Source organism: Antennarius striatus, chromosome 17, assembly GCF_040054535.1.
Source record: "Antennarius striatus isolate MH-2024 chromosome 17, ASM4005453v1, whole genome shotgun sequence".
In the NCBI taxonomy this organism is placed as follows: Eukaryota; Metazoa; Chordata; class Actinopteri; order Lophiiformes; family Antennariidae; genus Antennarius; species Antennarius striatus.
Window position 1 is genome coordinate 6,133,479 of NC_090792.1, and position 26,539 is coordinate 6,160,017.

Sequence of the window (26,539 nt, forward strand, 5' to 3'; positions counted from 1 at the left end):
TTATTTATATTAATTTCACACATCTGCCAGACATCTAACTACACTGTATTTAAAATGTGCTGCCCCTAACTGATCTTTTGTTCTCAAGTTGAACTGTCTGAAAGTTGCTGAAATTAGCTCTAATGAGAACAGGCTGTTATTTTGGGTTGGCCATTAAATGTTAATGACCTCCCTCTGAGGGTTGGTCCCAAATTGACCATAGGAGTGCCTGTGTGCGTGCATGCTTGTCTGTGTCTCTAGGTGGCTCCTTGGAAGTGATGTGAGGTCAGGGGAGGCAGGGGAGGCAGTGCAGTGCTGAGGCGCCCTTGTGTAAGGTGCCATCCCCCTTTACAGGTTGCTCATTTGGGGCACACCATGTAGGAGTTGCCCACCACTCTACCTTCCACTGCATGCTTACAGGCCCCCTTGTGTGTGAGTATATGTTACAGGGGCCTGTAACATACAATACTTTAGTTAGTACAATACTACAATATCTTGCATTTTTTAAATTATGCAAAATGCCTTAACACATTTTGTAAGATGATCAAATTTCTCCCTAAAATAATTCTGTATAAAGAAATATTGGTATGGTTTCACAAACACAAAAATTAGTATTCTCTATTATTTAGCCGAAAACCATTTAATTTACTTAAAAACTATTGCCTTATCATTATTATAATATTATAAATCATAAAATTAAATTTCATGTACAAATTATTTGTATACTTTCAGATAAATTAAAACCCTTGTGACATTTTGAAAGTGTCAAACTGTTTTGTTTTTTTATTCTCACACATATAATTTCAGTCTTCCAGAATGAAAGTGAACCCACACTCAGTGAACAGACGGCTTTGGCCATTCATTAAACAACTTCCAGAGAAAAGGCAGAGGAATTTCAATGTTCATGTTTGTGTTGGTCACATTAATGTATGGTGCTGTGCTTTGAGAAGTCCTTCGCATTACATTAATGGCTTCATTAAGTCCTCCACAGAGATGTGACTGAAAAATACTAATTACATCCTTAACGTTGTTATTTACATGCTGAATATTTAAAACATTATAGATTTTTTGAAAATTCAGTTTGATAAGGTCTTGATACTCAGTCACACGTTTCTTTGCCTCATCAATATGTTGTCTTGAATAATTTAAAATCTCTGCATGTATGACATCAACTTGTGAAATTGATTTCCCATTTTCATGGTGTAGGTAGGTGATGAAAGTCTCCCATTTTTCATCAACCATCTGGATGAGTTCATTAAATGTTTTGTGGAACAAATCAAAACTCTCTTGCAATGATTTTCTTAGCTGATCATACAAAAATCTCATAAAAGATTGCAGTTTATCCATGAACTCATTTCCTTTAACAACAACATTAAATACAGGTAGGGTGAACTCAATTTCCCTAATGTAGATGGAAATATTCTCTATGACCATAGGAAAAATCTGGGGTGCGCTACCAGTTGTTTTTGATACAGCCTGGTGATCCCGCTGTGTTACTTCCAGACTCATAAATTTCCATTCAGAGCCAGGCACTGTAAACTTGGTGTCAACCAAAAACTGTGTGACTACATCAAAAAAGGTATAAATCATGTTTTCAGCTGCTCTCAAGACCTCTGTAGTCTTATCAGCTAACCTATTTATGTGGTGCGTTCTCAAGGACATCAAGTTATCAGAGCTTTTCTTGTACATTTCTTTTCCTTGATCACCAAGGTGTTGGATTGAATTCTGAAGTTTGTTGAAAGACATTGGAAAGTCATGATAAGCTTTCTTTATGGCAGTGGAGGCTGTATTTTTCAGCTTCATGGCACCACGGTTGAGTTCAAATCCAAAATGGGCAGTGTGGTACTTGTCGATGAATTTAAGTACAGCATCAGTCATAGTGGGAATGCTGCCCTTGGTCCCCTCAATCACATCATGGAGAAAGTCCTGATTCCATGATGTCTCTAATACCAGCTTTCGAGAGTTCTTCACTGTGACTTTGACAGTGAAAACATCCTTTTCCTTGTCAGGGCTGGACTGAAAATATGGGAAGACATTTGAAAGGACAACAATAAAAATAGTGCGAGCTTGCATGTAAAGTGTAAAGTTTGGCTTGGCAAATATACACAAACAGTTTAAGGGTGTTTGTGTAAGGGTGTTTACCGGGTAGTGGAAGAACAGTTTTCCGTACAAGTCTGACATAGACCTTTGATGCAGATGCAAACCAAGACAACCAGATGATGGGGAGGACATGGAGGCAGTGGTGCCGTCTTTGCGGGAAGCAAAGCGGAACACTGCATCAAAAACTGTTCGACTGCTGACATCAACATAAAGGTTGTGATGAGACTCTCTTTGAATGAGAAAAGGAGTTGTCAGTAGAGAACGTCATTGGTGGACCCATAAGTAAGACTGGCAAAATGCAGAAAACGTTTTGAAATCCTAACAAAAACAACTTACGCTGAACCAGTCAAAAGGAATTGGTGCTTCATCTTGCAAAAAAAACTTGTGGCATACAAATAAATAACATCTCGTTTAACTGCATTATTTAGATACAGTATACTGTAGGAAGTCATGATTGATGTATTCGATTCGCATATGGACTATGTCATGGACTATGATGTTTGCAGATGACATTGTGATCTGTATTGAGAGCAGGGAACAGGTGGAGGAGAAGCTAGAGAGGTGGAGGTTTGTCCTGGAAAGGAAAGGAATGAAGGTTAGCCACAGTAAGACAGGAAAAGAGTACACGTGTGTGAATGAGAGGGACCCAAGTGGAAGAGTGAGGTTACAGGGAGAGGAGATCAAGAAGGTGGAGTATTTTAAGTACTTAGGGTCAACAGTCCAGAGCAATGGAGAGTGTGAAAAAGAGGTGAAGAAACGTGTACAGGCTGGATGGAACGGGTGGAGAAAGGTGTGAGAAAAGTGTAATCCAGCCCGTCAAACTTGTTTAAACTATACAATTAATTTCATGAAATGCAGTTGTAAAATTACCATAAGCTTTCCACATGTATGTTTTGCTTTCTGTTAAAGGCCAAAAATGTTTGTTTAATGGTTTTTACACGTCATTTCCATTAGTACAATAAACTTCCATTTGCTCTTCAACTGGCCCACCTGTCAAATTTTTTAAAAATCCGTGTGGCCCACTAGTCATCAGGTTTGATGTGTGATAGAAGAGTTTCAGCTAAAATGAAAGGAAAGCTGTAGAAAACTGTGGTGAGACCAGCGATGTTGTTTGGTCTAGAGACAGTGTCACTGAGGAAAAGACAGGAGACTGAGCTTGAGATAGCAGAGATGAAGATGCTGAGGTTCTCTTTGGGAGTGACTAGGATGGATAGGATCAGGAATGAGTACATCAGATGGACAGCACATGTTAGAGGTTTTGAAGATAAAGTCAGAGAGCCCAGACTGAGATGGTTTGGACATATCAAGAGGAGAGGTAGTGAATATATTGGTAGAAGGATGCTAAGTTTTGAATTGCCAGGCAGGAGGCCTTATACATGTCCTGCAATGCTCTAACATACTTCTCTGCCACTCCAGACTTCCTCATACAATACCACAGTTCCTCTTTGGGCTCCCTGTCACAAGCTTTCTCCAGATCTACAAAAATACAATGCAGCTCCCTCTGGCCTTCTCTGTACTTCTCTATCAACATCGTCAAAGCAAATGCTGCAATTGCAGTACTCTTTTTTGGCATGAAACCATATTGCTGCTCACAAATTCTCACTTCTGCTCTTAGTCTTCAACTACTCTTTCCCATAACTTCATTGCATGGCTCATTAGCTTTATCCCTCTGTAGTTGCCACAACTCTGCACATCTCCCTTGTTCTATCTATCTATCTTAAAAATGGGCACCAGCACAATTCTCCCCCTTTCCTCAGGCATCTTCTCACTATCTAAGATCCTGTTGAACAACCCAGTCAAAAACTCTACTGCCACCTCTCCAAGACACTTCCATACCTCCACAGGTGTATCATCAGGACCACTCTTTCCACTTTCCACTCTTTATCCTCTTCAATGCCTTCCTCACTTCATCCTGACTAATCTTTGCAACTTCCTGGTCCACAACAGCCACCTCTTCTAGTCTATGTTCTCTCTCATTTTCCTCGTTCATCAACTCTTCAAAGTACTCTTTCCATCTTCCCATCACACTACTGGCACCTGTCAATAGACTACCATCCCTATCCTTGATCACCCTAACCTGCTGCACGTCCTTCCCATCTCTGTATCTCTGTCTTGCCAACCAGTATAGATCAGTTTCTCCCTCCTTACTGTCCAACCTGGCATACAAGTCCTCATAAGCCCCCCAATTTGGCCTTTGCTACCTCTACTTTTATCTTACGTTGAATCTCTTTGTACCCTTGTCCACTCTCCTCAGTCGTCTCAGTGTCCCGCTTCTTCTTAGCTAACCTCTTTCTCTGTATAAACTCTGTGTACACTCTGTATACACTTCTGTAGCTCCTCATTCCACCACTAAGTCTCCTTATCTACTTTCCTTCCAGATGATGGATAAATTTGCATTTTATCATATCTTGTCTTATTGTACCTAGGACTCTCAGGTTTCATGGTTGAATAGTTTTTAGCTTATCTAAGCTATGCAAGACGTTGAATTAAACATCTTTTAATTTCCAATACAATCCACTAAGAATTCCACATAGACAAGAAACATTCCATACATTATCAACACATCTACATTATGCTAAAGACAAAATGAAATCAAGACGTATTAGAGCCCATGTTCAATAGTAAGACATCAAATGTTGTTATAATTTCAAACATGCATCGGCCAATTTAACAGTTCAAAATTACTTGATTAGAATTAGAAAAATAGAGAATGACTTTTTATTTACTATTCCATAATATTGACAGTGTGTGTGTGTGTGTGTGTGTGTGCGTGTGTGTGTGTGTGTGCGTGCGTGTGTGTGTGCGTGCGTGTGTGTGTGTGTGTGTGTGTGTGTGTGTTTACCATGACTTTTCAGTATTTAATTTGATTAGAGGAAATGTTATCAACTGTAGCTCATAAGAGATTGTGACACTGCATTTCCAAGCTATATACAAGTTGTAGAAAGAAAAAAAAAAAAAGAAAAAAAAATCCATACTTACCTTAAGTTTTGTGACAAAACCTGCTGCCAAACCAGATTTATGTCAGTGTGGTTCAAGTTGCACTTCCCATTTAGATTGAACACTCCATTATCAAATCCAAGGGTTGCACTGGCTTGGGAACATATGAAAAATAATTAAGATCTAATACTTACCATTAACATGCCCTATTAGATACAATGTATTTAAGTCTTACCAGAGAGGACATATTCCAAAAATAGCATTGTCGAAGTACAGAATGAATCCAGCGATGTTACAAGTGATGAGTCCTTTTTCTCCAGGCTGGCAGTTGTTGACACCTTATAAATAGGTGAGGAAACCTTCAAAGTCGCACTGAGAGCTCCAAAATTTGACGTAAAAACACTGAATGGTGCTGTATCTTCATTACCAACCATACTGTTCCTGTATCCAATACTGGAGGAGATGTTAAGGAATTGTAAGTCATTCGTATTTGTAACCTGATCAAATTTGAATACTTCCCACAGTGTCTTTTGATATACAGGTAGCTTTATTGACTTTAATAAAGCTAGATGGCCTCCCAGTGATACAGTGAAATCCATGTGTGCCTCAGATTCATCACTGGATACAAGTAAATCATGTGCATTAGTTAGATATGCTAGTTGCTCTTTGCCAATCCAGGTGAATGACTGCTTCACGGAACTGATGGATATGGTGATGCGTTCACTGAATCCAGTATGACCCAAATTACTTGGCTGGTTTGCGTCGATGTTCAGTGAGGTCATCAGGGTTGTTAAAGGAACCCCATATAGTTGTCCTTTGCTGATGTGCTTTTCATTAGTACTGATATATCCTAAATTTGCATTGTTATTGATTTTTAAATCAACTGTAGCAAAAATATGCAGCGGGGAGACCTCAAGAGTCAAGTTCTCATTCATGTCAAACTGGAAAATGTGTTTGTCAATGTTGGTGTTCAAGGCTGTCCTTATAGCTCCAGCCAGTCCCTTAGCACTGAGATAAAAAGCGGCTTCATTGTCTAGATGACTGGCAAAGTTGCTACTGTTCTTGAAGGTTATGTCTGACATTCCTTGTGTCAAAGTTTTCAGAAATACGTATGAAGAAAATGCTTCCAGTGCCCAGTTCATATCAAAATTGCCTTTGCCTACAGACTCAATCAAAGGAAAGTAAAACATGTATGTTATGCTTTCCTTGAAAGCAGCATTTGGCTTGGTCAGTGTATGTCCAGTGAGTTCTTGATTTATTCCTAGATTGAGGTATGGTAGATAGATTTTTGCATTGTTAGCTATTGACGCCCCCATGCCCTTTTCAATGACATTAACAGCACAGTCGTGGTGTGCTTCAATGTTGTTGTGCTCCACATACACAGCAGTGGCCAGCTTTATTCCTCTCTTTTTTGTCAAACTGCTGGTGCCATCAATTTTTACATTCAACATATCAAACACAGATGTAGAAGATGTGCTAAATCGAGCTACAATGTCAGACTGGTTGTAAAAACTGCCATTAAAACTTAGTGTGATCACAGTAGACTTGAAGGAGAACTCACAAGTCATGTTACCAATAGCTGGGATTACAAGGTGGTTCTGAATGGCTGGTAGAATGAAAGCAGGCAACTTTATATCTCTTAAAATTTCCGGAATATGCAGGACATGTAACTCCAAAGATGGCAACAGAAGTGTGTAGGATGGCACAGAGAAACCCAGTGCTGGAACTCTGAATCTGGAAGATGAAACCTCAATACTCAACAGTGGTATTTTGTAATCAGGGACAAAGAATATTCTGGGAGGCTGAGAAGAACTATGAATTTTTTGCGTGAAATATTCTGACTTTGCTTGAAAATATGAATCATTCAGAAGTGAAACTACTTTGTCTCTATATTTTTCAAATTGAGCTTGGATGATATTGGCATTGTCTTTGACTGCATTGTAGAATGGCTCAAGTTGTAATTCAAAGTTGTGAACATCACGGTTCTTAAAATATTGAAGCCTCAGGCTCATGTTAAATGACTGTTGTGGAATGCCAAGAAATTTTTCGAATTGAGTGTGCTCCCATAAAGAGAAGTCTCTAATGTCAGGGGTATTAATTTCAAGATAAGGGACCGTAATGTGTGGAATGGACAGAGGCACAGTCAGAAAGTCAAGATTAGCCTCTCCATCAGCTGATAAGGAGAAGAATATACCCATTTCATTGTTCTCCACTGCAAGGTTGTGATTGTACTTGTAATGGTTAAATCTTGCCAAATTAATCAAATTAATACCCTGAGTTTTCAAATTTAACTTTAAACCAAGATCATGCTGCAGATCTACCTTACCAGTGAGTTTCAGAGGGAAGAAAATTTTTGACTTTAATTTATTCTTAATATCAAGCACAATTTCAAATGGTTGGACCATGAATTCTATTGAGTTGGTCATGGATCCAATCAGATTTCCATTGAACTCAGCATCATGAGTGGCTAGCAGTGCAACTTTCAAGTCCCCAATATGACCCTTTCCATTCAAAACCAAAGCACTCTTCTTGACAGAGAAACTTTCAGTTTCACACCTTCCATCAACAGTGAAATGGCTGAAGTTGACTGATTCAACAGTCAACCTTTGTTTTGATTTCAAGGCCTTACAGTCTGTTTCTTCAATGAAAGCTAATTTGGCTGTACCAAAATTGATATTGAATACCACACTGCTTTTATGTGTACCTTCATCAGTGTAGTCTAAAAAGGATAGGTTTCCAAAACCTGTGGTTTCACCAGTCACACTAATTGTGCCAGATTCCATTTTGGCTATGGCATTGTGTTTCACTGACAAATGACTTAAAGTTTCAAATGACGGGTTTTCCAAAATGTGGTGGTAGATTGTGTCTGTGACTGCAGACATTCCGCTTTTCAACGTGAGTTCCATATTGTTAATAAAATCTGCCTTATATATCTCGGTTTTGGCCTTAGTAGCAGTCTTAACAAAAGCCACAGCAGAACTTCCACTGAGTGTCAAGGATCCTTTATGATCAATGGAGAAAGCCGTATGCACAGCTTTCATTTCTTCTCTAAAAAGCATCTTATGCATTCTGGGTTTTTCCACCTGAGCAGCAGCCTCAAATGTATATTCTAGGACCTCAATGGGGGATTTGGCATGAGAGGAAAAAGTTGCTGTGAACTGTGGGTATTTTGGCATGGATGTTGAATTCTCAATTTTGCCTGTAGTTACAAGACTGTAAAGTGGGGAAGTCACTCTAAATTCTCCATTGAGTTTTCCAAAAACTGGTATACAAATGTTACCGGTAACCACTGGAAACTTGATCTCTAGGGTTGGAAGCAAAGTGATTTCAAAGGCTGTGAGATTTAATTTGGGAATGTTGAGGACTGGAAATGTTATTTCTGAAAGTGTTATTTCAGGGAATGTGAGATCAGGTAGTTTAGATAAGTAGAGAACTTTTAAATCACCAAAGATTACATTAGGGTTTGGCATTTCGAGGTTAAATTCTCTGATATGATCTATGATTGTGATCATTTTTGATTTGATCTTATCAAAATCTATGGTAAATGCAGGAATTGTGTAGGAACCAAGAATGTTGAACTCAGGGACTGAAATTTTATTTGGGATTCTGATTCTGTTGCAGTTTGTCTAGTCTCATAGTAAAAGCTGGAATAATAAGATCAGTGAGTGGTACAACAAAAGCAGGAACTTCAATCTCAGCTCTTTTTAGAGTGGCAAAAACTCCACCTACAGCTTTATTTATATTACTTAAGATATCTCTATCCTTGGTCAGTTTTCTGATGTTCCCTATCAGTTGGCCAAACTGTTCAGATATGTAGGCAACCATATTTCCATAGGATTCACTTGCCATTTTTAGGTAAATATATATTTCTTCTCTGATGTCCATGCTTATGATTCTTTGTCTCATATCCTCAAGCATATCCTTCAATGTCATCTTAATATCATTATAAAAGGTAGTGTCAGCCACCTTCTTCAGTTTTTCTAAGGCATCAGCCACCTTTGTGCTTTTGAGTTTGTCCAAATATGTGAAAACAGTTTTTTGTATCTTTCTGAAAAATTGTCTAACCACTTCAATTTTTTGAACAATTTCATACATTTTGATCTGGTTGTTCATAGAGTGTGTTAGTTCAGCTATCCTTTTATTAGTTTCAACAATGAAAAAACTATAGTTGAATTCCTTCAGTAACTTAGGGACTGAAGAAAAATGTTTATCAATATAAATAATACTTTTGTTAAAGTCCATTGTTCTGAGTTCATTTGTCACACTATACATAAATTGCTCAAATTTTTGGTGAATAATTTCAAAAGGGATAGTTTTTATGGTATCTACTAATGACTGCACAGTCTTATTAATTTTGAACTCCTTGATAAGAATGACTACTTGATCCATTAATTCTTTGAATCTCTGATCAAGATTGTATTTTAAAAGTAGACCCCTGACATAAATGTACACTGTATTGAGTTTGTTGGGGATTTCATATTCATCAATCCAACTGACAATAACATCATTCATAGATTCAATCACCTTTGATATCCCTGAAGATGGGATTTTCTCTAACAACTGTTCAGCATACTGTGCAAAATCAAATGAGAGAAGGTAATCCTTCACATCTTGGAGGAACATGCTAATGTCAAACTTCTCAATGGTCTGTTGAATTTCAAAAATGTTGTCTTTAATCTTGTCCAGAATTAAATATTTGGTATCAAACTTTTTCAGCCATGCAACAGTAATATGTGAAAACTTCTGTAAATCAATCTGTTTGATGAAGCGCTCAGTTGTTTCAAGGGCTTTGATTAGTGTTTGTTTGATTTCATTCTTCTCATCATAGGCCAGAAGGTGATTTTCAATCTCTGACAGTATATTTGTTATGCTGTGAGCGAGTTGTCCATTACTAACATAGTTTTTGAATGTAAGGACAAAGTCTCTAGCTTTCTCAGCAATTCCAACTGCAAAATTTTCTAATATCTTTTTTAGGCTGTCCATTGCAACCTCTAAATCATCCTTTGTTACAGAAAAAACATCAATCAAATAATCAAGTTTTGCTTTTAATTGATTGATGTTGCTCTCAAAGTCGATTTTTTGCATGAAGTCATTGACTTGAATTGGTAGCTGCTCTAATTTTGCTCTAAAGTATATAATTATCTGAGTAATATTAGAAGTGTGTATTACACTTTGAAGTGATTCTAGGGCTTGCACAAATGTGTTCTTGAACTCTTCAAAAGGAGCAGGAAAGTTGTCAATGAGTGAAATCTCAATAATATCACAGTCACTGTTCTTGTCATAGTTGAGTTCTCCAGTCACATTGAAGTGTTGCATTTCTGGGAGTAATCTCTTGTTTCTGCTGAATTTACTGAAAATGTCTGTTGACGATACTCCTGAGAACTCCAATCCAATCCTTTCAGGATTATTGTAAACTACAATACTTTGATTATAAGCGTGTTTGTTCAACTTAGATTTTACATTCCATTCCAAAAATTGGTTTGTTGGTGTTAAGAAACCATCAAATGTGTTTACTACGTTAGTGGCGGACTCCCCACTCACAAACATATGTGTGGTTAACACTCTGCTGTCATGTGAGACTGCCAGAGCTTGAGGCTCAGCTGTAACCAACAATTTGCTGTATAGCTGGCCAGTGTGCTTCCCATCTAGATTCATTTCTCCATCACTACTGACAAATGCATCAATTATGAGAATGAATGGCATGGCAATGGTGCGAACTGTGCTGTTAAAATGTAGAGGCTCAGAATTTACTTGGATTTCACAATCTGACTTTGAGGAAAGTCCAGCAAACTCAAGTGCACAGTTGTGACTCAGTTGTGCACCTATTACATTTCCAAATGTGCTGTATCTCATTGTACCAGCCATATTGACATATTCGATTTCATATATATATTTAATGTTGTGTTTCTGTCTGTAATTTCCCTTCATACCTCCACTCAGGTCTACCTTAAATGGCTGAAGTTTAACGTGGCCTTCAGCGTTCAAACCAACATCATGGAACTTGAGGTCATTGGTCACAACAAATGCCATTACAAATGGCCTTAAATCTGCCTTGGTGTCTTGCTTGTAATAAATATCTTTACAGAAGAAATTATTAGAGATTGAGCGGAGGGTTAGGGTCCACAAAGTGATGGCAAACATGTGGCGATTCTCTGTATGCATCTGCCTTAGGGAGCCCATAATATTGCTAGTCAAGGTCAGGCCTCTTCGGTTGAATACAATATTAACAGTGTTTCTTATGGCTGCATCATACATATTGCCCTCAAGGACCCCTTGCAAAGAGGCTTTGGCATCTGACATTGTTCCTTCAATATTCATCTCTCCTTTGCTTTCATCAGCCATAATTTTGGTTTTTGAAGATAGGGTTGCGCCATTGCTGTCTATGGCGCCATTGATGATATTCTCTGCTGTGACAGGACTGAACTGAAAACTGTTAGTTCCGTTCATGATCAGGCCATTTTCGGTAACTATAACTGAAGCTACGTGCAATCCACGACCTATTTCAAATGTGAATGATCCTTCGGAGTTTAATTCAAGCCCAGGTGAATCCAGCAGTGTTGTTGTAAGGGAGTACGCTGTAATGATGTGATCATCTGTCTGTGACTCAAATCTAAAGATTGCCATATTAAGGCTGGACACACCAAGCTCAAACTTGTTAGTAAATTTTTTCCCCATGCCGGTGGCAGAACAATTGCACTTAAAAATCAGTAGGCTATCTTTATATTTGAGTTCTGCTACATGGCTGAGAATGTCATTTATGGTATAGGTTTTGGACTCAATGTTTAATTCAGAGTTTGCGTAGTCACCAGTGATTCTATTGTGAACTTGGACGAATGGTGTGTTAAAATGTAGAGTGGACCGTCCTCTTCCTTCTCTATCCAGAGGATGCAAGATGTAGTTTTGTGTGTATGAAGTAATGGTGTAGAAGGAACCTATTTGAAGCCATCCATCCATGGTGCCATTTCCTGAGACTTCATCTGAATTGAGAGTGGAAACTGACTGAGCTGAATAGTGGAGAAAGGCTTTCAGGCCTATTGGACTTGAGGCTTCAATTTTAAAATTTGAACATTCATACTGCTTTTCTGCTATTCTTATTATGTCTGAGATATTGAAGTTTGTTTCAATGAGAATATGGCTGAAGGAATTATTCAGAACGTATTTGAGGTTATCATCAGGTCCTCCTGACATCATGCCCATTCCTTGAAGTAAAGAAAGAATTATATCAGTATCAAAATTTGTACTAGCACTGGGAAAGTTGTAGACTATGCAGTGATGTACATATGTCTTAGGAGGAAATTAGTCACAACAGCATATTAAAAGATGTTAATACAAAAACATTCTTAAGTTCTAATTTATCAAGATATGGCATGCTCAACATCACAAAGAAATTTTTTGTTATCACCAAGACAATAGTGATGATAATCATTATACTGTATCCCTTTGTCTTATTGAATGAAATAGAAACTCCCATACTAGTATTAATAAAGAACAAAAAAATCATCAAATATAAGACATGCTTACCTTCAAGCTTGTACGACAGAAGGTTGAAGGGTGATTGAGCCCTCGCCTTAAATTGTACAACGTAGTTTGGAACATCAACAGTGTTGTTACCTCCAGAGATGGAGCCTTCCCAGCTGTAGAGGTTGCTATTAATCTTGGTGAATGCTTCAAGCAGACCAAGAAGGGGCACAGTGAAATCCAAAGAAGGTGGTATGGTGAAGGATGGCAACTGATAGTTACTGGCAGGGAAATATATTCCCATGTGTCTTAAATCTATGACAGGAGTATACAAAGTACTTGGTATGTTCAGCTCTTGTGAGGTTTTTCCTCCAAGTGGAAGAAGAAAAGAAATCTTAATTTTGTCCTTGTTGAATTGGTACTGGAGCAGGCTGTCACTGTTAAAAATATGAAACACATCTTTTTAATTTTGATGTATTTTTTTTAACTTATAAGTATATAAACAGACTGCACATATACAGTAATCCCCGCATATTTGCGCTTCAAGATGCACAGCTTCACCTCATTGCGGATTTTTAGTAGATAGTCATGTGATTACGTATGCGCATTTTATTGGGTGACAACATCCGGATGTGTGCTGCGTTCCGAGACTCATGGAAAGTAGCGCACTTAAGAAACATTGAAAAGTGCTTTAAACAGTCTATAAAAGTGTGGGAAAAGGCAATATAGATAGAAGGTAGTTTAAAATCAGTATGGGGAGTGTTCATAAACATTTTAATTACCGGAAATAAAAAAATAAATAGCTTGTCAGAATTTATTGCGGAATTTCGTTATTCGCGGATGGTCTTGGAATACATTAACCGCGAGTAACGAGGCATCACTGTATAGGAAATTTAATGAACAGTCGTATAACTGAAGTGATGAATTGCTCATACCCAATAATTTTTGAAGCATCATATTTTTAGAGATGTCTGTGTAGGTTAACACTTACAAATGCAGAAACAGTTTCTCAGGAAGGACGGGCAAAGTGAGATCAGAGATGCTCCTCTTATTTCTCAAGTTTATGAGATAACGAATACGTGCTGTCAACTTTTCCAGCCATATATTACCTGCCTTCAGGTGACATGAAGATAAATTTCATTGCATTTTTCAGAAAAAGCAGGCATTCATCTACTAGAACAGTGAACTACTCTGATTTTTTTTTTATTTACCAAAATGGAATGATAGAGTATGATACTTGGTAAATTTAATTGGCTTATAAATTTACCTATAACCAAAACCATAGATCTATATGTCATTAAAATTTGGTGGGATCCGGACCATATTTTCTTGAATTGTATGTCATAGGCTGTAACACAAGTGGAAAAATGTTGTATAAATCCTTATGTGGCATAAGTGGCAACAACATGATGCCTAATCAATTATGCTAGGCTGAAACCCTGTAGTTGATTAGTTTGAGCAAAATTTCAGCATATTAGAACTGTGCAATCCCCTCATCATGTCTACATAGGCTAGAGATAGCAGCCTACCATAGCTGTTACTAGCACAACACACCTGAATCTCTGGTGTTGTTGCCATTGGCAGTCATGTAATTAGAAGGAAGTTGATTCAGGTTTCAATATATTTGGTTCTGTCCTTATCCATTTCTCCTTAGTGTATTGTCAAAAAACAACAATTAAAGCAACAAATGAAAAAGATCCAACTATCTTGTTAAAAATGGCTGCAAGATAGAACAATTCACCACTATTACAAGTTAGTAGGTCTGTGTTACATTAGCCACTGTCACTTTTTTGAAATTTTACTTTTTTTTGGTCATATATTATGACAAATACAATAAAGTTTAGTGTAAATCTTGAATGTACCTCAATTACTTTTGAAACTATGTGGCGATATTTCATGTCGGTCATTTCCACTCTTTGGTCCAGGATGTGGTCTATGAGCTGTTGTAGCTGTTTGCGATGATTATCTAACGTTGGGATGAGTTTCTGAATCTCGGAATTCATGTCAAATTTCAGTTCCAGTTCAAACTTGTCGTCATCTGGAAAGGGAAAATCCAAATGCATCCATAAATATAAAAAATTAATGAATTTTCTTCATCTGTCATCTGTGTTTAACATGTGAATGATGGATGACATTTACCATATTTTAGAGAAGCTTTCTGCTGGTAGAGTGTCTCTGGTAGCTTGATGAATGTTTCTAAATTCATGAGTACACCTTCATCCTCATTCAGAGCTGCCTTTAAAGAAGCATCCATTTCCAGGGAGGGAATAGCCATCTGGAGTTGTAGCACGGCATCTTTCATTATGTGAAATCTGTATTTAAAGTAACATGTATACTGGTGACACTATCAATTATTTGCATTTCCCAGGATATTTCTTGACAAAAATGGACTGGCTTCCAGTCCATAGCGCTGTATCAGGAAATTCAGTGCTATCTATCATTGAAAAAGACTAAAGGTTTAAGTATAGGACAATGTACCGTGTGTTTCCAACAAGAGTAAACTGATGGATGTTATTGTTGGTGACATCAACAGTGATACCATGCATCATTTTTCCTTTGACTTTACTGTCAGTTAGAGATAGCTTCATGCGTGCTTCCACATTGTAGTCAGGTATGACAACATCAGTGGTGAGAATCTTCTTATTGCGATCAAATGTCATGGATGCAGTGGCCTCTGTCGTATCATCACCTAGAATCAGCAGAAATTGAATTCATTAATCACTGACCATTGATTTTCTTCAGGAGAAGTTTTAACTGGTGGCTTGAAGGTAGATTAGTACAGGCCCATGTTATTTTCGATATGGACCTTATCGTGTTAGTCATTTGTTCTTTCTGGGCAATTGAAAAACTTACCAACCAAAATGTGATTACAAAAAAACAGTGGCATGCTATGTTTGTCACTTCTGCGACTTCAGTAGTGCTGCATCTCAACCAATCCACTCCTCAATAACTATTTCATGGCTATAAAAACCACCTTATAATGCTGCAATGCAGTATAAAGAGCTTTTGCATCACAGATAGATAATTTGTATAACCAGAATAAATACCGTTACTGAAGAAACAAATCTGAGGTGCGCAAGTCTGCTTCTACTGCCACTACAGTGGTGACACATGATTTCTTTAAGCTTTGAGGCCCTTTAAATCACTACTAAAGTGAACTGATGTGTCTATGAATAAAGCCAGAGGTGCTTTCTCCTTAACTTTAGCCTGCACCCTAGTTAATCCAGGAGACACTGTGCCACTACTTTACAGAGACATAAAAAAAATCAGATAACACCTGCAATGACAGGAACAACCTTCCACAGTTAACGTTTTCAAATCTGACCAATCGCTCCTTGACACAGTTGCTTAACATAGGACCAGTGCAAGCTTCACTGCATTAATCGTCTCAGTCTTCTTATCCACTGTAACAAAGACAAGCGGTGTTTTTCAAATTTCCCTTCTTTTCTCTTCTCACAACCCTTTGGCCATAGCGGTGATTAGGCCATTTTGTATTATGCCTGGCATCCCACTAAACACTTGATTAGCGAACATGTAGCAATGTAAATCCGTGTTGCTTTCAGCAATGATAGAAAGAATCTCCAATTTTCTCTCTTTTTGATCCACCCCATTTTGTCTGTCCTTGAAAGTTGCTCCTTGCCCCCCCAAAATCAGTCTTTGTAAGATTTTCTTATTTTTCTTCACATTTTCATTGTGGAGCTCCAATTCCCTTTGCACTTGCTTGTTCTGCAGTAGATTCCCTCTGGTTTTCATAAAGGTGTTGGAAAGCACCGTTGTATAAGTGTCCAGTAGTGCTACCATGTCTTGGTTGGGGAAGTCAAATTAAAACTAACACTATAGTGATCAATGGAAAATAACAAGCACTCCAAGCAGCAAGTTGAGATTCCTCGGAGCCTGTGAGCCACAGTTCATAGTTAGTGGACTGAAAATTGCTTTGCACTTTCTTAATAATACAGTACAGCTTTTTTTTTAAATGCCTGTCTTGTTTTAACAATAATCCTCTAACTAAACCCTTTTCTTCCTCTCTTTCAGCCATTGTGCATTGCCAAAACAGCTAATTAAAGGGACAGTAAAGTTACTTTTAAGTGACATATACAGTATGTTATTCATCATTATGAAAAATAGAAGAACAAATCAATTTTATATGTGTAGCATCATCCCCTTGGTCAGAAAGCTCAAAATCTGCACCGCAGCAGCATCTGCATTCAGTGGTCATATGGACATCATACGTCATTGGCGACCAACTTAGCTTGGTAGCCATAGAAGAAAATGTAATTCATGACGCAATTAACTCTATAAATATAATGGTTACCTGCGAGGTGAACGGTTGTGTCAATAGAACATCAAGCTGAGGCGTTCAACAAAAAGTGACCATTTTCCAGTTTCTATTACTTTTCAAGACCTTCTTTGATATACTTATAACACCTTTTTAACACCTCTGCTAACTATGGCCTCTCATCTGTCTTCTCCCCTGTCTTTTCCTTCGCCAAATAATTCATGCTTAGTTATGCCTCGACCTCCATCAATGAATCAGGGATTTGTTTAAAGTGAAGTTTTATCTTAGCAATGGAGATGAATCTTAGTGTATAGGGATAGTTCTTTAGCTAGCAGTCCTAAGGTATGTTTTTAACTGGAGCGGTGCATCCTAGCTTAGCACCGCAGCTAGTATTTTCTGCTAGCACTAGCTGTAGCTCTTCCCCCTAAGCAGCCTCTGAGCAGCTGGGGAAACAGAGCAGTTGGGTGACGGTTAGAGGGAAACATAAGCAGAAAAGCTTGCTGGACACCTCCAACATCATACACCTCCAGCTTCCTCCTCCGAAAGTATTTCAAATAAGTTTGCTTCCCTCAGGCTGCACAAAAAGAAAAAATAATTTACATTATTTCCGTTTATTTATTTCGGAGTCTGAAGGATGTTTTATTTTGAAAAGTGACGTCTGTGCGGAATGACCTTCAGAAGAATGCGTATGTCTGTCCTGCTTGACAGGTCTCATTCAGGTTACCTGCCGCTACCCCTAAATTAAGCGCCCACAACTGCGCCAGTGTTCTGGATTAAAGTCAAGGCAGATAATCCTGAGATCGCCCAAAAAGTATGGAAAACCACGCTTCACTTTCCAACCTCCTGTCTTTGTGGAGCGGGATTTTCTGCAGTGACTGTAAAGAAAACCAAACTACGGAGTAGACTAGACATCTGGAACACTCTTCAGGTGTCATTCTCTCCCGTTATCCTTAGATCAGCAGTACCCAACCACTAATTCTCATTATTGTAATTATTATTATTTGATTGACTTGTTCACCGTTGTATAGGAAATGATCAGTATTTCTACTACGTGAATGCACTGATTGTAAGTCACTATAGGCATTTCTAAATAAACCTCATTAGTGCAGTCACTTCGATCGAGTTTTTGATATAATTATTTCTTACAATTATTTCGTTTACAGAAATGTTGATTAGCAATTTATGAAAAAAAGGTTGTTTATTGTCTGTTGACGTCTGCATTTTACATAAAACCACAGTGGATGATTTATTATTAGACTATAGATGTCCTGGCGTCATTAATGATTATTGAGCAAATGAAGACCGGTCCGTGGAAATATTGTCTTAGATGAAACCTGAGACCGCTGGTATAAATGATGCATGCCTGAGAAAGTCTGAGGTCCTCGAGGCCAATGTAGGGTCAGTGTGCACTTATGCAAGGACTAAATCAGACAAAGTAGTTTTCTCTGGACTCCTCCCAAATTTAATCAAAGATCAGATGTTTAGCTGCATGTCATCCTTTAATTACTGGCTGTCAAGGTGGTATGGCAATTGTGCAGTAGGCTTCATAGACAATTGGAAATCTTTGTGGAGAAAGTCTTGTCTTATTAGGAGGGCATTCATCCCACCAGGGATGATGCAGCCCTCTTGTCTGGAACCATAGCTAAATGTTTATTAGGGATGAGCGAGTACACCACTGTCTGTATCTGTTCAACCAACTAGATTATCTGTATCCGTATCTGTACTCGGAATGGGCGGGGTTTCAACCGGAAGTGGGTGTGGTTTGACCGGCAATGGGTGGGGCTTAAATCACTACATTATTTTAAGTCTAAAATTGATATGGATTGATCACAAGTTGCTATATTTATTATTTATTTTAAAACTATTCACAGAACAGCCTCGGAATTGAGATTCAAATCAATGTTTTTGATTACAAAAGTAAGAGAACTATTTACAGAACAAGTTTTTATAGAACTGAGGCAGAACATGAATATTCTTAAATCTATGAATGAATATTTACCGAAGAGCCTCAGAATTGAGATTCAACGCGTTTGATCACAATAGTAAAGGAACTATATATAGAACGAGTAAGCACAAAGTGCATTAATGAAGTGCATGCAATAGGAAATCATCAATTACGAAGTATGCATGAATAAGAATTGCCATACTTAACAAAACTTTTAATTTTTTTTCTTCTTTTTCAGTTTAATTTTTTTCTATAATCAAACTGGTTTTTTTAATTATTTATTTTTAGCACCTAATGTTCTTGCCAATTTTTTTTCACATTTTTAGACAAAGTTGATTGCTGTGTGTGTGTGTGTGTGTGTTTGTTTGTGTGTGTGTGTGTCTGTGTGTGCGCGTGCGCGGTATGTCTCGGTGTAGAAAGTATAGAATTATTAATTTGAACAGAGTTTAGAACAAACAGGTAAAAAAAAAAGACGAGTGGAGGCGGTGGTTAAATGCAAGTGTACGTGCAACAAAAAAACAACAACAAGAAAGTTCACCAGGTAACCAAACACCAATTGCCATACCACCTTGACAGAGGCAAGCTGAAGAAAACCTAAGAAGAAAGATGTGAGCTACGGTGAAGCCACCAACAGAGAGATCAGTAAATGTCTGCATGTGCTGGAGAGTGGGACAGGGACAAACTCCGCTCTAGCTGCAATCTGTAGGGTGGGGGGGAAAGTATGTGTGATTAGCCAATCACAGAGCATGAAAACAGTGAGGATGATTTTCCTTCAGTCCGATTACGAGTATTAACGGGTTTTACTAGTATCGTACTCGTACTCGTCAAAAATGTGTTATCCGTACCGGATACTTGTATGAAACGAGTATCTGGCTCAACCCTAATGTTTATCTCCCAAATCCAAAAATGCTGGAGTGGAGATCAGGCAATATAGTTGCCGTCTTACACGCTTCTCTGAGTTTCCCTTACCGCAGTCCCCGGCCGTAGCTAACTGTAGTTTAAGTGATGCACAGCCCATAAAGACTTAATCCAGGCTGTCTTAATGTGTCTGTTTCTCGGACCTACAGAAATGACACGTAGGAATCCCTCATTACTTGCTGTTAATTCATTTCAAAAAACGAAATTCCACAATATAGTGACGAAGTATTTATTATTTACAGTGATTTAAACGTTTATGAGCCATCCGCATACTAATATTAAACCACCTTACATCTGTATTACCTTTTCCCACACATAGCCTGTTTAAAAACTATTGAATTAAAGAAAAGTTGCAGGAGGAAATTGCAGTGTGTACCCAGACAAAGTCAAGATAGGAGAATTAAATATGTTTTTTTAAACATTAGATCTTTTTCATCCAAGGCTCTTTTACTTAATGATCTAATAACTGAGCACAGCCTGGACCCTTTCGGACTAACAGAAACCTGGCTATTTAAGGATGAGTAAGTCTTAGGTCCAGTCCACACGATGACAGATTTTTTTAAAAACGCAACTTTTTAAAAACACATCGAAAACGATTCGCGTCCACACGACAGCGTTTAAAAAAAACCAACCCGTCCACACGTAAACGCAGCAGTGCGTATTCGAAGACGGCTATAGGTATGCAAAACCATATGGTGGCAGTATTGAGTCACATTTTATCCAATAGGAATCCTCCGTGTTTTGTTGTCACAACACACGGACCAATAAATATGACGTCACAGCAGTTTTCGTCACAGGCAAGACGTCAGCGTCTTTGAAAAGTTGCGGATACGTCGTCCACACGACAACGCAGACCCAGCGTTTTTTTAAAAATCCACCTCGGCCAGCGTTTTTAAAAAGTTGCGTTTTCGTTCCGAATATCTGCGTTGTCGTGTGGATGGAAGGCGTAAACACAAGAGAAAAGTTGCGTTCCGTCATCGTGTGGACGGGGCCTTAATGAAACCTCTCCTCCCAGCCATTTATTTGCTACGTTCCTCAAAAAAATTAATTGACTTCATTCAATTTGTAATTGTATATTGTCATCCTCGACCGTATTCTTCTTTTCTGGTGGAATTTTCTGAATTTTTATCTAATTGGGCTGTTACCAAAGATAAGGTAAGAGTAATAGGAGATTTCAATGTTCATTTTGATATTGTGGATGATACTTTCTGTGTTGGTTTTAAATCTATATTAGACTCTAAGATTCTCACAGGTAGTAGATGGTCCTACCCATAACCCTAACCCTAACCCTAGCCCTAGATCTTGTTCTCACCTACAATGTAGATATGGAGCACCTAGCCATTCTCCCTCAAAACAAGATCTTGTCAAATCACTCCCTAGTTATCTTTGACTTTGCCCTTACCTGGAGTTAATCCACCAGATAAAACTTTCTAGATCAATTTCTGATGCTTTTATAGCTGCATTTAAAGAAAGAATTTCCTCAGCCATAGAGCCGGTGTGTTCAACTGACCCCTACTTTAGCACTAGCCTAAAATTGAATATCTCACAAACAGTATGAGACACATACTAAAAAAAACTTTAGATGACATAGCTCCATTAAAAATGAAGATTAAAAAACAGGAAAGGTCAGCCCCACAGTTTAACTTGTTAGTCCGCAAGCTCAAACAACTGCAGACTGGAGAGAATTTGCCGATCAACAAAAACTGACGTAGCCTATGCAACTTGAAAAGATAGCTTTATAACATATAATAAAAAGGCTCTCTATAGAAGTAGAAATGTCTTCTACTCTATATTAATAGAGGAAAATAAAGACTTTTCAGCACTGTAAACAGGCTGAGTAAGAAGCACAACAGTATTGAGCCCACCATTCTTTTGAATCTGAACAACGATGACTTTCTTAGGTTCTTTCAAAATGAAATAACAAGACTTAAAGATGAGATGTGTCACATACTGCCATACGTGAATCCTACAGCAGAGGAATCTGTTCAATGTAGCAATATTCTGGAGGACTTTCGGCAAATGGAACTCTCCGACTTAAATTCCCTAATTTCCTCTGCTAAACCAACCACCAGTCTGCTGAACAAAATTCCGACTATGCTTCTACCAAAACAAAATAATCTAAATGAGACATTTAATGTATGCATTTGATTGATAATGTGTTGCAATGAGAGAAATATTGTTGACTCTGGGGACAGGAATTTTACAAGCCAAATGACTTCTACACGTCACCCCTTTTTTTTCCTTATTTGGATGTTGTTGATGTTGCAAAAGTGATGAAAGTGAAGTCTGCTGTAAAAACGTTTCCGGAAAGAAAAATATAAACTGAATAAATAAATAAAATAAATAAATAGATAAAATTAACCAGTCCTTAAAAATAGGTTATGTGCCTCAATCTTTTTAAGTGGTCAAGCCCCTCCTAGATGTTAGCCTCCTCTCAAACTATAAGCTGATCTCCAACCTGTCATTCCTACCTAAGATTCTAGAGAATGAAGTGGTCAAAACACTAAATTACTATTTATTGGAAAATCTTCATTAGAGGACTTTCAGTCAGCTTTTGGAATAAATTATTCTTCTTTTCTTTTGGCTTTCCCTTCAGGGGTCGCCACAGCAAATCGATTGCCTCCATCTAACGCTGTCTTCTGCATCCTCTTCTCTCACACCAACTACCTTCATGTCCTCTTTCACTACATCCATAAACCTCCTCTTAGGTCTTCCTCTAGGACTCCTGCCTGGCAGTTCAAAATTCAGCATCCCTACCAATATATTCACTATCTCTCCTCTTGGTATGCAGTACTCTTTTTTGGCATGAAACCATACTGTTGCTCAGGGCTCGAAATTGCCACCATTTTGGTCGTATATGCGCCAAATTTTTATCAGTGCGACTATTAAATATATTTGGGAGTACCGGTGTGACTAGGGAAAAAAATCTGGTGCGCCTTTTTTTCCTCTTCTCTCTCGCTCTTTCTCTTTCTCTTTCTCCATAGAGCAGGGATCACCAAATGGCGGACCACGGACCCGTGACCACTCCATGATAAATTCACAAGAGTAGATTTTCTTGGCGCATTTTTACTTGCAGTTCACGACTACAGGCGGCGGGCGCTGCTCCTCCAGTTAATACGGTAATAGCGCCACTCAGTTCAGCCAATCAGATTGTATGTCTACCCTGCGCTGTCAGCATACCAGGAAGTTTACCGCTACAGCGGAGCACAGAAGAAAGGAGACAGCATAGCTCCAAACGAAGGGAGGTTAACGAGGAAAACCGCTGGTTAAGAATGAGTGGATGAAATTTATGTTTATTCCTCCATCAGGCAGTTCAAAACCATTTTACCTCATATGGTCTGAACATGTAGCATGAATTAAAAGTGGTAACATGAAGCTCCGCTATGAAACAAAGCACAGAGCTTTTGCGCAGAATTATCCCCAGAAGTCCGAGCTGAGGGCAGAATGACCGAGAAAAATGCAAACGATGTTTACTAAAGGCATGGTGGATTTTGGGGCAACATAAAACATCTTTTAGTGATGGGACAGTTGTGAATAAGTGCTTAAAAGCTGTTGTTGACATTTTGTTTTGGGGAAAACAGAAAGATGAGATGTGTGGAAAAAGTCCCAATGTCAGTTTCAACAGCAACCAGAAAATCACAAATATTAACAGCTTGATGCAGCTATTCAGAGAGCACCATATCTGTGGCCATTGATGAGTTGTAGCTTGTGTGTGTGTCAGGTTCCTTCACAAAGATAAGGAGCTCTTTGCTGAGGGTAACACCACTATGAAATACACACAAGGGGAGAGGACATACATACAGCATATGCTGATCAAGTCCAGTGGTCTCTTTCACCAACATTACAGAGACCACCACAAGGTGGAAAAAAACAAAAAAAAGTTAATTCAAGGCCTGCTGCTGCTCACAAATGCTCACTTCTGCCCTTAGTCTAGCTTCAACTACTCTTTCCCATAACTTCATTGTATGGCTCATCAGCTTTATTCCTCTGTAGTTGCCACAACTCTGCACATCTTCCTTGTTCTTAAAAATGGGCACCAGCACACTTTTCCTCCATTCCTCAGGCATCTTCTCACTAAGATCCTGTTGAACAACCCAGTCAAGAAACTCTACTGCCACCTCTCCTAGACACTTTCATACCTCCACAGGTATATCATCAGGACCGACTGCCTTTCCACCCTTAATCCTCTTCAATGGCCTCCTCACTTTATCCTGACTAATCTTTGTTACTTCCTGGTCCACAATAGCCACCTCTTCTAGTCTATGTTCTCTCTCATTTTCCTCGTTCATCAACTCTTCAAAGTACTCTTTCCATCTTCCCATCACACTACCTGCACCTGTCAATAGACTTCCATCCCTATCCTTAATCACCCTAACCTGCTGCACGTCCTTCCCATCTCTGTCTCTCTGTCTTGCCAACCTGTATAAATCAGTTTCTCCCTCCTTACTGTCTAACCTAACATACACGTCATCAAAAGCCCCTTGTTTGGCCTTTGCCACCTCTAACTTCCACTTATGCTGCATCTCCCTGCACTCCTGTCTACTCTACTCTCCTCAGTCCACTCAGTATCTTCTTAGCTAACCTTTCTCTGTATATACTCCTGTACCTCCTCATTCCACCACCAAGTCTCCTTATCTACTTTCCTTCCAGATGACACACCGAGTACTCTCCTACCTGTCTCTCTGATCACATTAGCTGTAGTTGTCCAGTCATCTGGAAGCACTTTCTGATCACCAAGAACCTATCTGAACTCCTTCCTAAAAGTCACACAACACTCTTCCTTTTTTTTTTAGCTTCAACCATTTTGTCCTCTGTTCTGCTTTTTCCCCTCTTCATCTTCCTCACCAGCAGAGTCATACTACACACCACCATCCTATGCTGTTTGGCTACACCCTCGCCTACCACTACTTTACAGTAGCTGATCTCCTTCAGATTACATTGTCTACACAAGATGTAGTCTACTTGTGTGCTCCTACCTCCACTCTGATAGGTCACCCTATGTTCCTGCCTCTTCTGGAAGAAAGTATTCACTATAGCCATTTCCATCCGTTTTGCAAAGTCAACTACCATTTGTCCTTCTGCATTCCTCTCCTGGATACCAAACCTGCCTATCACCTCCTCATCACCTCTGTTTCCTGAAACAACATGTCCATTGAAGTCTGCACCAATGACAACTCTGTCACTTCTAGGTATGCTCTGCATCAATTCATCAAAGTCCAACCAGAATTGCTCCTTCTCTTCCAGCTCACATCCTACCTGTGGAGCACACCGACTAATAACATTGAACATCACACCTTCGATTTCTAGCTTCAGACTCCTCACTCTATCTGACACTCGTTTTACCTCCAGGACATTCCTAACAAACTCCTCCTTCAATATAACTCCATTTCTCTTCCTATCTACACCATGATAGAACAAGTTGAACCCTGCTCCTAAACATCTAGCCTTGCTACCTTTCCACCTGGTCTCTTGTACACACAGTATGACTACCTTCCTCCTCTGCATCATGTCAACCAACTCTTTACATTTTCTTGTCATAGTTCCAACATTCAATGTCCCTACTCTCAGTCCTATACTCTTGGCGTTCCTCTTCTTTGCAATGAGAGAAATATTGTTGATTCTGGGGACAAGAATTTTAAAAGCCAAATGACTTCTACATGTCACCCCTTTATTTTCTTATTTGGATGTTGTTGATGTTGCAAAAGTGATGAAAGTGAAGTAGGCTGTAGTAACATTTCCGGAAAGAAAAACATAAACTGATTAAATACATAAAATAAACAAATAGATAAAATTAACCAGTCCTTAAAAATAGGTTATGTGCCTCAATCTTTTTAAGTGGTCAAGCCCCTCCTAGATGTTAGCCTCCTGTCAAACTATAAGCTGATCTCCAACCTGTCATTCCTACCTAAGATTCTAGAGAATGAAGTGGTCAAAACACTAAATTTTTTAGTCCTATACTCTTGGCATTCCTCTTCTTTCTCTTCCTACGAACACACTTTCCTCCTCTCCTTCTTCGACCAACAGTTGTCCAATTTCCACTGGCACGCTGTAGGTGAACAGCATCGATGGCAGTCATTGTTAACCTTGGCCTCGACCGATCCGGTATGGAAGTCATAGGTTTGATTCACATGTTTGGTTTGGCAAAAGTTTTACGTCGGATGCCCTTCGTGACACAACCCTCTGTATTTATTCGGGCTTGAGACTGGCATAATAACACACTGGCTTGTGCCCTCTTGTGGCTACAGGTTTTAGAATAAATAACAGTACGGAAACTGCACTGTTAAGAGTTACAAATGACCTTTTAATAACGTCAGATGAAGGTCTTCCATCCGTTTTAGTTTTATGTAGATCATAACATTCTTCTCAGGAGATTAGATGATGAGGTGGCCATTAAAAACTCAGTATTAAACTGAGTCAGGTCATATCTATCTGAACGATATAGTCAGATAAATAAAATCTGACCAATTAGTTAAATAAGAGACTTGTCTCAGGGATATTAACTCTTGGATGCTCCACAACTTCTCAATACTAAACACTAACAAAACGGAAATTATTATTGGGCCTAAACAGATGATTTTGTAATGCTGTAATTCACTGAGACAATATTGCTTTATACTCTACCAATGATGTCAGGAACTTGGGAGTGATTTTGATCAGGATCTGTCCTTTGACTCTCATATTAAGTCTGTATCTCGGACAGCCTTCTTTCATGTATGAAACATTGTTAAAATCAGAAATTTCTTATCCTTTGAAGACACAGAAAAAAATCATTCATGCCTTTGTTACTTCTATATTAGACTACTGCAATTCCTTAGTATCATCTTACATTCGGGGTCTAGACATTATACCCATTCACAATGCTAGATGGCGCCAGATATCTTTAAAGCGAATGCTGAGCTTAACTCCCCAGGCCAAAGCGAACCCCT

At 38.7% G+C, this 26,539-nt stretch overlaps 2 protein-coding genes across 2 annotated transcripts in view; both read right to left on the minus strand.

Annotated features, from left to right (window-relative positions):
• Window positions 1-491: 491 nt before the first annotated feature.
• On the minus strand, window positions 492-2,973 carry LOC137611094 (apolipoprotein B-100-like). Its single transcript, XM_068339102.1, has 2 exons — window positions 2,122-2,973; window positions 492-1,995 (listed from the first exon to the last, which is right to left on the minus strand). Exons 1-2 carry the CDS (start codon window positions 2,209-2,211, stop codon window positions 814-816), a joined length of 1,272 nt encoding a protein of 423 aa, XP_068195203.1. The 5' UTR covers window positions 2,212-2,973; the 3' UTR covers window positions 492-813.
• A 1,843-nt stretch (window positions 2,974-4,816) lies between these two features.
• The window catches only part of apoba (apolipoprotein Ba), a 77,536-nt gene continuing 55,813 nt past the window's right edge, over window positions 4,817-26,539 (minus strand). Inside the window, 8 exon segments of the mRNA XM_068339307.1 lie at window positions 4,817-5,166; window positions 5,252-8,627; window positions 8,629-12,215; window positions 12,538-12,911; window positions 13,466-13,587; window positions 14,337-14,512; window positions 14,614-14,786; window positions 14,953-15,163. Coding sequence (XP_068195408.1) covers window positions 5,129-5,166; window positions 5,252-8,627; window positions 8,629-12,215; window positions 12,538-12,911; window positions 13,466-13,587; window positions 14,337-14,512; window positions 14,614-14,786; window positions 14,953-15,163 — 8,057 coding nt within the window. The 3' untranslated portion in view covers window positions 4,817-5,128.